The sequence below is a fragment of the Tubulanus polymorphus genome, chromosome 7 (genome assembly GCF_964204645.1).
Source record: "Tubulanus polymorphus chromosome 7, tnTubPoly1.2, whole genome shotgun sequence".
Lineage (NCBI taxonomy): Eukaryota > Metazoa > Nemertea > Palaeonemertea > Tubulaniformes > Tubulanidae > Tubulanus > Tubulanus polymorphus.
This window is the reverse complement of record NC_134031.1, coordinates 9,826,174-9,842,899: the sequence shown is the minus strand read 5'-3', so window position 1 is coordinate 9,842,899 and position 16,726 is coordinate 9,826,174. Positions and strand designations below refer to the sequence as shown.

Genomic DNA, 16,726 nt, shown 5'->3' with positions numbered 1-16,726 from the left:
CATATTGCAGGGTACACTAATGTGATCAGTGACAAGTTGTCCCGTTTCTGTTTTCGGGAGGCCAGGCAGTATGCACCGTGGCTGAACAGACTGCCAACTCCTATACCACCGGCCAGCTACAGAATATAGTACAATTTCTTTTCACCAGGTCCGTCGCTCCTTCCACCAGGGCTGCATATCGTCGCGCGGTTGAACATTTTCAGAAATTTTTGGTCAACGTCGGCCGCCAGGAGCCCTTCTTTCCCGTCGTAATGGGCGAGGGCTTCGACGGTATCTTGCTCAAGTCTATGTTCGTCTTGTGTTTTCATGCATTTTTGCGGGTCGACGAGATATCGGTTAAGTCTAGTGGCCATGCGACTAAGGTAATACAAAAACATCAGGTCACCTTGTTCCATGGTCCTAATTCAACGCCGATCTTACGCGTCTGCATCACGGACTACAAGCATAGTGATTTGATACCAAAACCATCGCTGTTGCCAAAGCATTCAAACCCATCTGTTTGTCCGGTCACAATTATATCTCATTACCTCCATGTGAGCAAGCATACGTCCGGTCCATTTTTTTCAATTTCGAGATGGTGCAGCTGTATCGTATGTTTTTTTTGCAAAATCGCTAAAGAAGTTGATATCATTTCTCGGCCTGCCAGAGGCCAGCTATACATCGCATAGCTTTCGGATTGGCGCCGCAACCAATGCCGCAACAAACGGGGTCCCCGAGCCAGTCATTCGAGAGTTAGGACGATGGAAGTCAGACGCTTTCAAACGATACATTAGAATCAGTCCGACCGGGACGGGACAACACTAATGACGCATTGACGCAATTGTAAATGCTAAAACTTTCATTTTGAGGGCCAGATTTTGTCTGCCTCACGTCGTTACCTTGTTTTGTATTAAATAATGATTTTCCAAAGTAATTTGATAGCTTTGAGGAGGCCCAGATGTTAGTCTGCCCCCCTGTGCACGTATGTACTTAACTACGTATGTACACTTATATGTACATAACCCTAGTATGTGTTAGTTTATATCTTATATTTGACAATCTTGTGCTTTTAATTTTAACGAATGATATTAGTTTCAATTTGAATTCATACGTTTTTTGGAGAGCCAGAATATTTCCCTGCCTCCACGGGTTATTCAAAATCGTATCATAACGTCTTACTCAAATACGGTTCATAATATTTGCTTGATCATAATGTTTGGTTGAAGGCCAGATGTTGTCTGCTTCACCATCCAATACTAAAACTCAATTACACACGTATCATTCGTAAGAGGGCCAGATGTTGTCTGCCTCGTATGTCTATGTTACAGACTCACCCCTCTCTTGAGATATGGAAACGACCCGGGTTTGGCCTGGATGTTTGTTTCAAACATCTTGTGGCGATTTTTTGGCCATACTTTTCGCAAAATATATACATGTATGTTTCAATTTGCAACAATTTTGTAATAAACTTAGTTTCACCAGTCATTTATACTAATAAATGACCTTTATCAATCAACTACATGTCTTGTTTATTTTGCTTCAAACAAAGCTCGTCGTTTTCCATTTCTCACGGAGCGGGGATATCATAAATGAGTTTTATTTTAGTAGAGAATAAAATGTTTTGTGAGATCACGCGGAGTCACGTGTTACTTATCAGTTGTCAGTTACTCCTTGCCACCGCCCCTCCTGACAACGTGGCTAAGCATTCCCTCGGAGAAACACGAGTGTTCGAATCCCGAAAATGCTGATCTCGAAATGCTTACCATTATGAACTTTAGTGCACTTTCTATGGTGATCCCAATGTCACTGTTTATTTATTTGGACAAATCATTTAATTGTATTAACATATAATACGCAAGCATATGATACGAGATTATTTAGACATCACGATCCCGCTGCTAAAGTTCACGCTGGTTCATTTCAAGCGAATACCGTACTGACATGACCCAGTTTTGAAACATGTAAACACTGTTATGACGCCTGCGCACTGTACTGATTTCTCGACTTGGACTTTTGCAACACTTACTAAGCCTAATGCGCATGCGTTAAAAACGGAGACATTGGAAACATTACGGTTTTTGCCTGACGACATGCTGTTGGGTGAAAGCAAGTTAAAAACAAAATTGATTGACCCTGTCAGTGAATAAAGATATATATTACCTTCTGGACTTAGTGACATGATAATGGGAGGATCTAAGTCAAGTGTTGCATCTATTCGGACCCAAGCTTCTCTGTTCTCGTTTGCGCTTATAATTTTCTTCATAGTCTCGTCGACGTTCTTTATCAAATTTTCCGGCGGTCGCCCCCTCCAGTTTTGTGTGCTAATTTCCTTCTTTCCGAATTCATACACTTTGCTTTAGCGCTCATGTTCTTCCATTTAAATTTAAGTTCGTCTGGTTTTCTCACACAGTGTCCTAGGCTGTTTACTGCACTAGCCACCTCTCCCCATTTCTTCGCTTTCAGCTTGTTTGTGACATCGTTATTCAACTTTGAAAATAACACATCACCATTTTTCATGACAACGTCAGTGAGAACGGCCATCTCGTCTTTAGTAAAGTTAGGACTTCTATTTTTAAGCTGCTTTTCGTTGCTTTTTCGTTGCTGCACGTTGCCATTTTGAGAATTACCAATTCAAACTCTGAGTTAAGATGGTTACTATGGAGATATAACTTTGACTCTGAGTCAGTAAACTCTGAGTTAAATGAGAACTGTGGAACGCAAAACTAACCCAGAGTCAGCTAACTCAGAGTTAGTTACTGACCCTGAGTTAAAAACTAACACTGAGTTAGATTTAATCAAGAACTGTGGAACCGGGTCCTGAATATTTGTTGATTCTAGAAAACTTACAAATTATGAATCTCATAATTTACTAGTACAACTAGATAGATAATTTAAGAATTGTGTTGATTTAAAATTAGTTAATGTAATTTTAGAACAATTAAAATTAGATAGAGATAATAAAGTAATTGCAGAAGAAGAATTGAAAAAATGAAAGTTTAGAAAAAGAAATTGATAATTTGAAATATAATATAGAATTACTGAAAGATGAAAACAAATTATTATCAAAATCATATGATTATTTTATTGATAGATTAAAAGTTATCTTTAAAGATTTAATAATAAAACCACATTCTGAAATATCATTAAAAGATAGAATAAAATTATTATTGAAATTAGAAGGTATAGCAATTCTTTAAATTCTAATGACAATACAATGATTTTTACAACAATTGGTTTAACTATATCAAATTCATTTAAATCTACACCCAACCCCAAACCACCGGATAAACCACCAAATGATAATAATCCTATACAAGATGAAATTAAAGATGGTATAGAAAAAGTAGCAAAATATTTATCGGAATTATCTAATAAATCTGCTGCAGCTTTAACTGGGGTTATAGCATCAATTTTTAGTTTTCTATTGAAATCTGCTGGTAATAATATTAGTTTTGTTGCCGAACATATAATTCTATTTTTAATTACAGTTGTTAGTGCTATTATTTTTGGATTAGTAAATATGTTAAAAATAGATAAGTGTTATTTTCTAAATATGGGGGTTGAAGTTATATATATCCTTCTAAAAATTCTAGAATGTCTAGCGCAATAAAAGCAGAACGTAATCATCATATAATTACTCATAACCCTTCAAATATTAATCCAAATAAAACTTTCATGTTCCTAATGTATTAATTTATCAGCTGATATCGAAGTATATGGCCATGATAATAATCATGTTGTAGATAATGTTGGTAGATATTTGATACAAAAATTAACTATAAAAATTGGCCTGTAAATTGTCGACCGTAAACTAAAACTCCGAATTATATTGCGAGAGAGATATATGTTGTGTCCTACGCTGTATGGCAACATATGGTTCAATCATTTATCAAATTAATTAATTCTATACAACTCAATGCGCACAAGTGTGTGTTGGATGGTTTTTCAATTTTATATATAGTGTTGTTGTATATGTTCAGGCATTTTCACGTAGATATAATCGGGCGTTACTGTTCAAATTGATAAACATGTTATAATCCTGTTCATAATCTCATTTTCTTTATCTTCATCCCTTTTGAACTTCAGGAATTCATCTAAATCACAACCATAGGCGATTGTGTGAATGCCGTCGTCTAGAATATATCTCTTACCATCGAAAGGATTTAAACTTATTTTTTCTATTCAATAAAAATTTCATGGTCCTCCGATCATAAGCATGTCATCTTATGTTTGCTAGTTTCTTCATTAAATATGCAATTGATGTAATCTGTAAAACGAACATTTTTTTCAATAACATGCTTTGTTATTCATTTCAATTTCTTTTATTCATGAGTTTAAGTTTTATAAGTATACATTTTCGATCTAATTTCTATCTAGGCCTAATTGCATCTTTAGATTTACCTGGCACCTGTTTATTTCCATTACTAAAAATTCATGATCTTTTGGATAATTGCTGAAATCAAAATGATGTTTTTATGTTTCTAAATCATTTGTTAGATTATCAGTTTTTATCTTTAATATGTACGAACCGGTATCAAAATATAGTATTTCTATATACTTTCTCCAAAATATGGTTGTAATACGTTAGAGAAAGCTATTACGAGCGTGTCGGCATCGTGAATTGTCATTGAATTAACGAAAGATCCGATAAATGGGGTTAATTCCGCTGCAAAAATAGATCCGGAAATTTTGTATTCACGATTATTTCTCTTTTTATTGGGTTGAATGGTGTTAGAAGTTGATCAAAATAATACTAAAAAGATTTTGAATTATATTTCATCAATAATTCGTTCGGATAAACTTATTTTACAACGTGAATCGATATGTGGATGACTAAATCACTTGGTGTGAACGGGGTCTTAAAGAATTCCTTGTTTTGTGCTGGGAACGTCAGTGGGAGTCTTTAAATTCGAAAGGTTGGCAGACAATGTCCTTGAAAGCCTTTAATTTTTACAGTTAGACCGATATTATCGCTGAGTTGCATGGCAGTGTGGCGTGCGTTTATTCGTTTACTGCAGACGTATTGCGTAGCAACAGTCGGCGTCAGGCGTACTACGCGAGGCAAGCACGTGCTGGCAGAACTCTGCACACACTACAATGACAGCATAGGCTCATATTGCCGCGCGCGTTATGAATACGCACGTTTTCATACAGTGAAATAAGTTTTTTTGAAAGAAATAAATTTCATCATTGATTTTCATTTGAGTCATTATCGGTCAAATTATTATGAAGAAGTCCTTGAAACTGATACACATTGGTCAGTCGATATTCTTGTACTATAAATAAATCGATATGATGTATTTGTTCTTGGCCTACCACTGTCTGAGGCGCCCAGTCTCACTGTCGTGCCCGTAGACCCAGTTCCACAGTTCCGAGTTAAGATTTGACATTTAATCATGATAATCACATAATTGTTTATGATTTAATAATGCAATTTCAGTTCTAAATGTGTGTAAACATTTTCTACATAGATATTGATCCGCAGCTGAATTGTACTTTCAAAAAGATCAAACGATTTATATATGTAGGTTTCTTGGCATGTCCTGGGAGAACACACGCATTGTTCGTTATGTACGATAATACATTATCCGCCTTAATGGTTGTTTGTCTGAAACATTTATACTTGTATCAGACGAGCATTCTAAATCATTTGAAGGTAATCACGGCGCTGTAGTCATGAGAAGAATTCGTGGAAATGAGCAATTATGAAATAAACTTATGAAACACTCGCTGACCCTTAGTCTGATAAATCGAAAAATAAGTAATATTAAAGAGTAATATTAAAAAGTAATATTAAAGAGTTTTATTATTTTAATTGATTAGAGTTTGTGTGTTTAAATTTGAATGTACTAATAATGATAAAGAATATAAATAAGAAAGATGATATTTCGGCTTACATTGTATATTACTATTTAGACAAAATTAAATATCGTTCATTGTGGGAATTGTGTTCATTGGATAAGTTAAAATAGATGAGTTCGAGGGTTGGAAAAATAGTATGTAATCTCTTCGGTGCGGTTGAGAAGGAGAGCAGACCGGCAAGTATCATGACGTCGAGGGTCGGGTTAAAGGTAGCAGCGAATGAAAAGTCTAGGAATCAGGACCCCAGCTCTGCGTCGTGGTGCTGCGTTGGTTGCTCGTTCCCTTTTACGGCTGGCCGCAAGCAGGGTTCTGGATTTTTCTTGGGTGTGGACGCAGCCGTATAAAAGGGCCGCACCTCGAGAGAGAGCGGACTCTTTTAGAAAGCATTTTCAGGGGAAGCATTAGAAGACTATTGAACAGATAACTTTCGGCTATCCGGTTGAATTGCATCTTCTTGTGTGCGGGATTTGTAACAAAATTCTAAATTAAAAGGTTGGAAATTTTATAAATTGTTGAGACTTAAGTTCAATTTAAATTGTTAGAATAAAAGTTGAGTATTATCATATTTAAATCCGGAGTTCCTTTTATTCCTTGGTTTTCGGGTTTCTGTGTTCGTGGTCGACTTTCTCGCCAGGGACCGGAGTTTGTAATAGAGGAAAAAGACAATAGAGAAAGGGACCGCGGAACAATATATTATATTATTAAAAGCAGAATCTGATTTAAAAAACAAATCAATTTGTTTCATCCACATATAATGATTCTCATAATATAATATATCTATAACATCATTTGAATCATAATCTTTTGATAGATATAAAGGTTCTAATGTAAAATGTTTTATATTATCACCATTTGTTTTTGGTAATTTAATCAAATCAAATACACTCATTTTTATATTATTATATCTTTCTATTTTTGGTATTAGTTTAATTTTAACAGGACAATTATCTATCTTATAATTATTTTCAAATGGTTTATAATTTGGTACTCTAAAACTATGTGTAATATCTTCTGTTGGATGTAGACAACCAATAATTGACCATAGAAACATTTATTATCTTCATTCATAACAGCATTAGTTTTAAATGGTAATTTAATATAACTCGATACGTTTATATTAATAGGGTTTTCAGTTTCTTCACAGTAAACCCTATTGAAATTCGCGTGATTATTATTAGGGTTTTCTGACTTTCGTCGAAAACGCTCTTGTAATTCTGTTGATTGTTATTATTATTATTTACATATTTTCCACTTATTTTCATCACATAAAATTCATCTTCTCTCGGATTCGACAACTAACAGCTTCTAAACGGAATGTTGAATTCTGATAGAAATATAACAGACTTTCTCTCCGCGTAAATTCTATCAATGCATTGAAATGATAAAATGTTTGACAGTTGAAATGATAAACATTTTAACAGTCAAACAATTTAACATTTCAACTGTCAAACAATTTATCATTTCAACTGTCAAACAATTTATTATTTCAACTGTCAAACAATTTATCATTTCAACTGTCAAACAATTTATCATTTCAACTGTCAAACAATTTATCATTTCAACTATCAAACAATTTATCATTTCAACTGTCAAACAATTTATCATTTCAACTGCCAAACAATTTATCATTTCAACTGCCAAACAATTTATCATTTCAACTGACAAACAATTTATCATTTCAACTGTCAAACAATTTATCATTTCAACTGCCAAACAATTTATCATTTCAATTGACAAACAATTTATCATTTCAACTGTCAAACAATTTATCATTTCAACTGTCAAACAATTTATCATTTCAACTGTCAAACAATTTATCATTTCAACTGCCAAACAATTTATCATTTCAACTGTCAAACAATTTATCATTTTAACAGTCTATTAGATATTTAAATCATTTAACTCAATTCAATAATTATTTGATTACTTAATTTATTTTTAATGTAGAATTGTTACTCTTTACGCCAGTTTTTATGTTTAATTATTTCATAATGCTTTGATTTATGTGATCTTAAATATTTACCACCGCAATAACAATACACTTTTTCAATAGGATTGAATTTTCTAAATTCATCATCTAAATTACATTGAACTGCAATATCTTTAAATGATTTTTCATTATCTAATTCACATTGAATACCAATATTTGATGAATTTTCATTATAGAAAATTTGTTTATTATCAAAATTGAAATAATATAATTGTCTTTTTTCAATTCTTAAGTTAATCAAATCATTGTAATCTTTAGAAAGTATTGCATCACTTTTTCTATCATTGAAATGAGTTTTAAGAATATTTATTATGTTTTCATCTAAAGTTCCTTTAAAATTTGTATTTAAAAACTGTATTGAATATTTTAGGATTTTTTATTCCATTATCAAAAGTATCAATTAGTTCAGTAATTAAATATATTTCATTTGATGATATTTGATTAATCATAGTAATGTTATCGATTTTATAATGTCTGGCGGACACTAAATTTGTTGCTGAAATATAATTTCTAATGTTTAACTGTGAAAATGATTTATTGGTTTCTTTTATTTCGATTTTGAAGTTGGGTTTCTCTTCTTTCTTCATTTTTATAACAAAATTTTTATTAAAACTCATTCAAGTATAAATATTCACTGCTTTAAATATAAATTATTTCAATCACACTTTAATGACACTTTTAATGTTTAAAAATCTAACTCATACAAATATAAATATTGAAATATGTTTAAAATATAAACTATTTCACTCACACTTTACTCACACTTTTATATTCTTTTAGTTATCCATTTATTTTACTTATATTTTTACTCGAAATCTGTTAAAATATGAATTATTTCACTCACACTTTACTCACACTTTTAATAGCGAGTAAAAATGAAAAATAAATTCGAGTGTGCGAGAATTATTTTACATTTTTTATGAGTTTCGCGACTAATTCAAGTAGAAATTATTGATATTTTCATTTTTTTACGAGCTCGACCCTTCGACCTTTGGCTTGAAAGCCCAATACTCCTATTACTATTCGCTTACGAAAAACAATTCGATTTACTAATCCTTTCGGTTTCCGACATCGAATCGGATTTAGCTAAACCGAATCAGATTCAATTTCGTAAAAGCGCCTATGTATAACCGATATTTTGAGGTTTTTCGTTTTTTAGCACGCCATAGTGTCCTAAAATAGCCTTGTGCGTTGTGTATTAAGCTTAGGATTTATTATCGTTCGGCCAGAACGTTGACATAGGCTAACGCGAGCCGAAAATCATAACGGGTCTCCAAGTGAACCAATGGATTTTTATGAAAATCCGTCAACTGACAAAACACCGCGAAGCACACTACTCATGTAGTAATCACACACAACTACATGACGATTCATCACGAATACTCGTAGAAGTGGGTATACCCCAATGACTCGTATATAAACCCTCGGTCAGTAGGTTTCACCACTCAGCCGAGATTCGAAATTGTTTAATGCTCTGCTATTCACTACTCTCACAGTCTGCGGCCTGGATTGTTAGATAATAACATGATTATATTTCAACGCATTTGTTTATATGGCCAATTCGCACAGCAATATTCAGCCCGGCGCACTCATATACATAGACACTAAGATTAGCCAATGAAGTATTTACTAAACACGCATGCCCCGCCTATTTACTTCCAGCAGCAGACTCACGTGGTTAGCGTGTGTTTCCTGAATAATAATCAGTTACTATATATCGTTCGCCGAATTCAGTCGTTCATCGTTTCTTTCATATTGTTGAGAACCGTTTCAAGTCTTTTTATGGACGCCCCTAGAAACCTCTAAAACAACAGATGTGTCTGCATGCTGCATTATACTTCCATTTACGCCAAGCGTAGGAGTGGGATTTGTCCACCACCCATTTCCAGGTGAACTCCACTCCTAGCAAACTGAACATCTAACTGATCTTGAACAAGCAGAATCCGTTCTGAGTAGAACGACATTTTTGGCAGGTAGGGTTCGAGTCCCAGATGCTAATAAAAATCATCTTCACCCGTCAAGGGATTCGAATCCACTCTGCTAAAGCCGTTCCCCGAACCCCTTGACCTCACGAGTCGTTGGAGTCGTCACTAGCCGACCAGAATCAGGTCGGGCCAATCACAGCGCTTGTTACAAACGACATTAGGCATCTATGGAATTTCCCGGTAAATGGACCAATCAGCGAACACGTAGTGAACGCGGAAGTATTCTCGCCCGTTGATATATGACGCCATGCGCAACAGCGCCAGTAATAAAATCACGCTTCGTGAGGCCAGGGGGCTGGTGGAAGCGAGTTCGGGAGCGATACCGGACCCCTGGCAAGCGAGGATGATAAAAATGAGTTTATTACGATCATGAGCGATCGCAGAAGAAAGGGAGAAATCGATTAATCGAAATTTTTTCAAATTCAGAATTTATGAAAAGAACGATCTCACCGAGAGCTGACTGAACAATCAGCGATTTCCCACTGTTGTCCTTCTATTGTTACCATACAAAGTTCCACACACAAGCGTCTTAAGCGTTGATTTAACACGATTTTCCAACCACACAAAAAAACTTCATATCCAGACAAAAATTTGTATAAAGTTACAAGAAGAGAGAGCCAGTAGTCTAGGAGTAGATATCCGGACAAGATTTGCTCCACGGACGCACCAGGACACTTCGTGGGGGGATGGGTGGGTGGGGTAGTGGTATGATAAGAGGCCTTTATGATTTGCGATGCAAACAATCCCACTCCTCTGTTTTTATTTCAATTCGAAGTATTGATTGTGGATTACCACTCTTCAAGCTTAAAAATGAATATAAATGAAACGTACCGCAAGCGATACCCACCAAAAACCTTGCAATAATCACCACTATATACGAATTAGCATATCTACATAGTGCAAACATCATTGAACCAACAATTCCAAACACGTGCAGTCCAATTAACGATTTTTTTCTGAAATAAGAAAGGATGCAATGAGTATGTGTCTTTACGATTCCTCTCGAGTATGAATAGTGGGGAGAATAACACATAATCAATTCGTTGCTCTATTGTTCTTTTCCAGCCAGCGACCGGTCATAAAAAGTTCTCATTCTTAAGATTTATTGACAACATTTACGGAATAAACAAATCCATACGAACTGGTTACGAAATGACGAAATTTCTAATAAATAAACAAAATTTAAAAAAGATACGAAACAGAATTATGTAATAGCCATTCTTTCGCGGGCTCGGCTACAGTTTGAAATAAAATTGTCATTTTCTTCGCAAAATATCACCGGTGGAACTGGCTTAAAACTGCGCACCCGGTATAGTGTGACAGGGTTCCGTGCTACATCGCGGCGACGAAATCCAACGTGTTGGATTTTGGCGATTTCGTCGGCCGACTCAATCGCCGACCCTGACGCACAGTCAATTTCGTCATGAAATCGGCCGACGAAATCGCCCATTGTGTCCCCCGCTTAACATATATTTCTGATTAACCAGACTCTCATGTTATTTAAAAATCATTTTAGATACAATTTCCGAGAACCTACCTTCCAAATTTGTTGGCCAACCACCCAGCTGATAGCGCTCCGATACATCCTGCAGCCAGGTAAATTGAATTTATCACCGACCACACCATGTTTATAGCATCATTGCTGGGATTTGTATCCGCTGGAATCCACGATTCATTGATGAATGTCTTAATATACTACATAGAAAAACCTGAGGTAAGTCATCAGTAGATCAGTAGTATTTTGCATTACACGCTGCTTCAAGGGCCGTGCATAATAGTGAGGGAGTTAGATCTCAGAATTGTAAGTTTTGATGGCATTTTTAGTACCACTTGGCAACAATGCTAGATCCATTATATAGGTCCTATGTATCATTTCTAGGGCGGGTGCCACTTTTCATCACTGGGGATGCCCACAGCATCAAATCGACATGCCCCAGTACATTGCATTTTAAATTCGTGGAATTTGCATTTAGCAGTGAGTAATAGGGAATAAGTTGTTTCATACCAAAGGTCGAAGGGTCGAGCACCCTCTCCCCTCAACCTTTGATATGAAACAACTTATTCCCTTTTACTTATAATAATATCATATAAATGAACATTATTTACATGAATTTCATATATCTTAAAATCATTTATATGTTAATTACAAAAGTGTGAGTAAAATGTGAGTAATAATTCATATTTTAACAGATTTCGAGTAGAAATATAAGTAAAATAAATGGATAACTAAAAGAATATAAAAGTGTGAGTAAAGTGTGAGTGAAAAAGTTTATATTTTAAACATATTTCAATATTTATATTTGTATGAGTTAGATTTTTAAACATTAAAAGGGTCAGTAAAGTGTGATTGAAATAATTCATATTTTAACATTGAATATTTAAGTTTGAATGAGTTTTAATAAAAGTTTTGTTATTAAAATGAAGAAAGAAGAAGAACCCAAATTCAAAATCGAAATAAAAGAAACCAATAAATCATTTTCATAGTTTAACATTAAAAATTATATCTCAGCAACAAATTTAGTGTCCGCAAGGTATTATAAAATTGATAACATTACTATGATTAATCAAATATCATCAAATGAAACATATTTAATTACTGAACTAATTGATACTTTTGATAATGGTGTTAAAAATCCTAAAATATTTAATACAGTTTTTAATTTTAAAGGAACTTTAGATGAAAACATAATAAATATACTTAAAACTCCTTTCAATGAAAGAAAAAGTGACATAATACTTGCTAAAGATTATAATGATTTGATTAACTTAAGAATTGAAAAAAGACAATTCTATTATTTCAATTTTGATAATAAACAAATTATCTATAATGAAAATTCATCAAATATTAGAATTCAATGTGATTTAGATAATGAAAAATCATATAAAGATGTTGCAGTTCAATGTAATTCAGATGATGAATTTAGAAAATTCAATCCTAATGAAAAAGTGTATTGTTATTGCGGTGGCAAATATTTAAGATCACATAAATCAAAGCATTATCAAACAGTTAAACATATCAATTATGAAAAGAATAATAAATATATATTGAAATAAGATTAAGTTGTATGTTTCAAATATATAGTAGTTAAAGCATGGAGAAATTAGTTAATGAATAACTGTTAGGTAGTAAGTTTAATTGTTATTTGATTTGAAACATATAAAAGTTAAATATTTCTAAAATATTAAATATTTATCAATTTAATAATTTTTTTCTGAAATAAATGTATGATTTCAACATACCAACCGGAAGTAGTGATTTGAAGCATTATTTAGTAGCAGGAGGATTAATTTTGGCTGCATTATATTTTTACTATGAGAACATTTCAAAAGATTTGATGAATGAAAATATAAAATTGAACAAGAAATTAAAGAAGTTAAATGGGAACAATCACAGAAAAAATAACAATAAAAAAGTTAATAATGAAAATGATTTAGAGGATTAAAACAGCATCTTTAAATTTCATATATTTTGACTATAAAAATGAGTGAAAATAAGGTATAAGAAATATTACATCTAATATATAAAAATCAACAGAATATTAAATCAATTATTATGATTTCAGGTTTATTTTCTTTTTCAATTTATAGTATAAAACAGTTGTTAGAATTCTATGATAGCTGTAAAATTAGATACACTGAATTAATAGAAAATATAAAATTTATTTCAGATAGATTGAATAATATTAAGTGTTGTGAAATTTGTAATAAAAGATATAAAAATAATAAATCATTAAGGAATTATAAATATATTCATGAGCTTAACAATAAACTGTATAATTCAAATTAAGATATACAATATTTAGATTAATACCCCCTTATGTCTTCATTGTCTTTAGTAGTCTTAGTACTTTTAGTACATAACGAATAAATCTTAATTTTATTAGTAGTTGAAAAAAATAGAACTACTAAACTACTAAGGAGATAAAGACCCAGTTTAAATAATAATATTTATTTATCACATAGATTTATTATATATTATTGTTTCAAAATAATAAATATCATAGATTTATTAAATATTACTGTTTCAGTAATGATAAATCTTTGTCTTTATTGTCTTTAGTAGTTTAGTAGTTTTGAAAATAATTTTATTCAGTAAGAATAATATATATATTTATTCTTTATGTACTAAAAGTACTAAAACTACTAAAGACAATAAAGACACAAACCAACCAACACACATAGATTCATCATATATATTTGATTCAGTAATAAATATCATATATTTATTGTATAAATTTGATTCAATAATGATAAATATAGTATTTATTTATCTCACAGATTTATTATATATTACTGTTTCAATAAAGTACTAAAAGTACTAAAGACATAAAGACACAAGGGGTATTATATTCATATTCATATTAATATTCATATTTATTTTTATATAGAATAAAAGAGGCACATTTTCATATTCTTTAGCCAATATATTTTATATATTCAGCTTATATATTTTATATTTCCAACACTGGATTTCCAACACTATAAATCATATTCAATTATATATTTACTTTTATCATTAATAAAAGAGGATTACAATGAAACCATTAGATTGTTAAACTCTTTAAGTATTGAATTGTGTACATTGTATATTCATAAACTAAATGAAATAAATCACGAATAAGACGTGTTAAATTAGCTGAAATGTATGAAATATTGTATGAAATATTAGTTAATCAAAAAAGGGGGTTGAGGTATCAATGTATTAAATACGTATTACATACGTATCAATGTATTTAATACGTATTCAATACGTATCAAATACGTATTAATGGTATTAAATACGTATTAATGTATTAAATACATATTATGTTTTATTTCTGAAAATGAAGTAATTTATGTTTTAATTTATTCAAATATGATATTGTAATTCTTTAATTTGACTAGGATAATACAAGAGTGATATTAGTTAGTTGGTTTATTCAATTAGGAGAAACAATAAAATAATACAAGAGTGATACTAACAGTTAGTCTTGTAACAACATCACTCTTGTATTATTTTATTGTTTCTCCTAATTGAATAAAATTATTTTCAAAACTGCTAAACTACTAAAGACAATAAAGACAAAGATTTATCATTACTGAAACAGTAATATTATACAAATCTATAATATTTATTATTTTGAAACAGTAATATATAATAAATCTATGTGATAAATAAATATAATTATTGAAACTGGGTCTTTATCTTATCATTCTGGGACAAAATGACGTTTTTCATATTACTGTAAAGTTGAAGCAACATATTTATATTTTTTTATTAATTATTTTATTAATGAGATTGATTTATTTGGATTATTTGGATAACCTGGAGCAGGCATGCATGTTTGCATACAGGGATCGTTCCCCTGCCAGCCCAAGAATTTTTGTCTTTCACATGTGGTTCACATGAAGATAGAAGATTTGGAAAAATAGGTTTGACTGCGGCAGTAATAGGGGTTTAGTTGTTTCATACCAAAGGTCGAAGGGTCGAGTGAGTAAAAAATAAAAAATAAATTCTCGCACACTCGAATTTATTTTTTATTTTTTACTCACTCGCCCCTTCAACCTTTGATATGAAGCAACTAAACCCCTATTACTCTTAAAATATTCATATATATATATATATAAAATATAAATGAATAACTTCTAAAATCAATTTTAATAAAAATCTTAGTATTAAAATGGAAGCAAATAAGTACTACTGCCCAACATGTAAAATCAATATAGATAAATCCCAAAAATCAAGACACAATAAAACTAAAACACATTTAGAGAATAAATTGAAACTAGAATATAAAGATGATATATTAGAAACTAAATTAGATGAATTAAAGAATGAAAAAGAAACATATAAATGTGATACATGTAATCAATCATTCAGTGATAAAAGATATTATAAAGAACATTTAAAATCTAAAAGCCATATTAGAAATATGAATAATGATATTTTAGGTGAGGATTATTTTGATAATGACAATGATAAGAAACATAAGACAATTAAAAGAATAAGAAATAGATTAAACAATAAAAGACCATACATGGAAGATGTAAGAAATTATATTAATTCTTTAGATAATAAAAAAGATATAGAGATAACCGAAGCATTTAAAAGTGATATTGGTCCAGCAGCTATCGAGTTTAAGAAAAACATTAGTAGAAAATAAAAAACATTTAGAAAATATGAAAAATATTATAAAAATAATTACTGATGTTGAATATCCTAAAATTAGTATATCTTCTAAAGTAAAGTTTGCAAAATCTGAAGATAAACCAATATATAATATAAATTCTCATTCACAACATATTATATCTAAACAACATATAGATGATAAATTAGATAAATGTTATAATGAAGTAATGACTAAAATAGAAGAGAAATATTTTGAAGGATCTGGTTTAATATTTGATGAAATAATATTTATGACTTTACATGTTTATAACACAAAATATAATAAGTTAACTAAATCAAAACCAATTGATGAAAATAATTTATCATACTATAAAGAACCAGATATTGAAGCATCAAGTTATATTAAACTACCATTTAAAACTAATGCTGTAATTAATGTACAAAATGAAGATGATAAATGTTTTCTATGGGCTCTAATTAGTTGCTTACATCCAACAGAAGATATTACACATTGTTTTAGATTAACACATTATAAATCATTCGAAAATAATTGTAAGATAGATAAGTATCCTGTTAGAATTAAAAATATCCCAAAAATAGAAAGAGATAATAATTTAAGAATAAATGTATTTGATTTAATCAAATTACCAAATACAAAAGGTAACAATATAAAACATTATACATTAGAACCTTTATACCTATCAAAAGATTATGATTCAAATGATGTTATAGATATATTATATAATGAGAATCATTATATGTGGATTAAAAGAATTGATTTATTTCTTAAATCAGAAAACG

The 16,726-nt window shown here is 31.2% G+C and overlaps 2 protein-coding genes across 5 annotated transcripts in view; one reads left to right on the top strand and one right to left on the bottom strand.

The window, feature by feature from the left end:
- Positions 1-16,726, bottom strand: part of LOC141908776 (solute carrier family 2, facilitated glucose transporter member 1-like) — a 139,562-nt gene that overhangs the window by 103,987 nt on the left and 18,849 nt on the right. For all 4 annotated transcript variants that reach the window (XR_012619633.1, XM_074798972.1, XM_074798971.1 and 1 more), the window contains exons 3-4: positions 11,354-11,511; positions 10,648-10,772 (exon numbers count right to left, since the gene is read on the bottom strand). Coding sequence is in view for 3 of the 4 variants with exons in the window: in XM_074798972.1 (XP_074655073.1) it covers positions 10,648-10,772; positions 11,354-11,511 (283 nt within the window). In the remaining variant the exon portion in view is untranslated. The remainder of the gene's footprint in view (positions 1-10,647; positions 10,773-11,353; positions 11,512-16,726) is intronic.
- On the top strand, positions 252-804 carry LOC141908371 (uncharacterized). The gene is made up of 2 exons (XM_074798404.1): positions 252-533; positions 619-804. The coding sequence occupies exons 1-2, from the start codon at positions 252-254 to the stop codon at positions 802-804; spliced, it is 468 nt and encodes a 155-aa protein (XP_074654505.1).

What these genes read in the sequence shown, in the direction of transcription:
- LOC141908371 (XM_074798404.1), top strand. Translation starts at nt 252, where the DNA reads ATGGGCGAGGGCTTCGACGGTATCTTGCTCAAGTCTATGTTCGTCTTG. An exon ending in TTATATCTCATTACCTCCAT is followed by an intron (nt 534 to 618) that starts GTGAGCAAGCAT and finishes AAATCGCTAAAG; the next exon opens with AAGTTGATATCATTTCTCGG.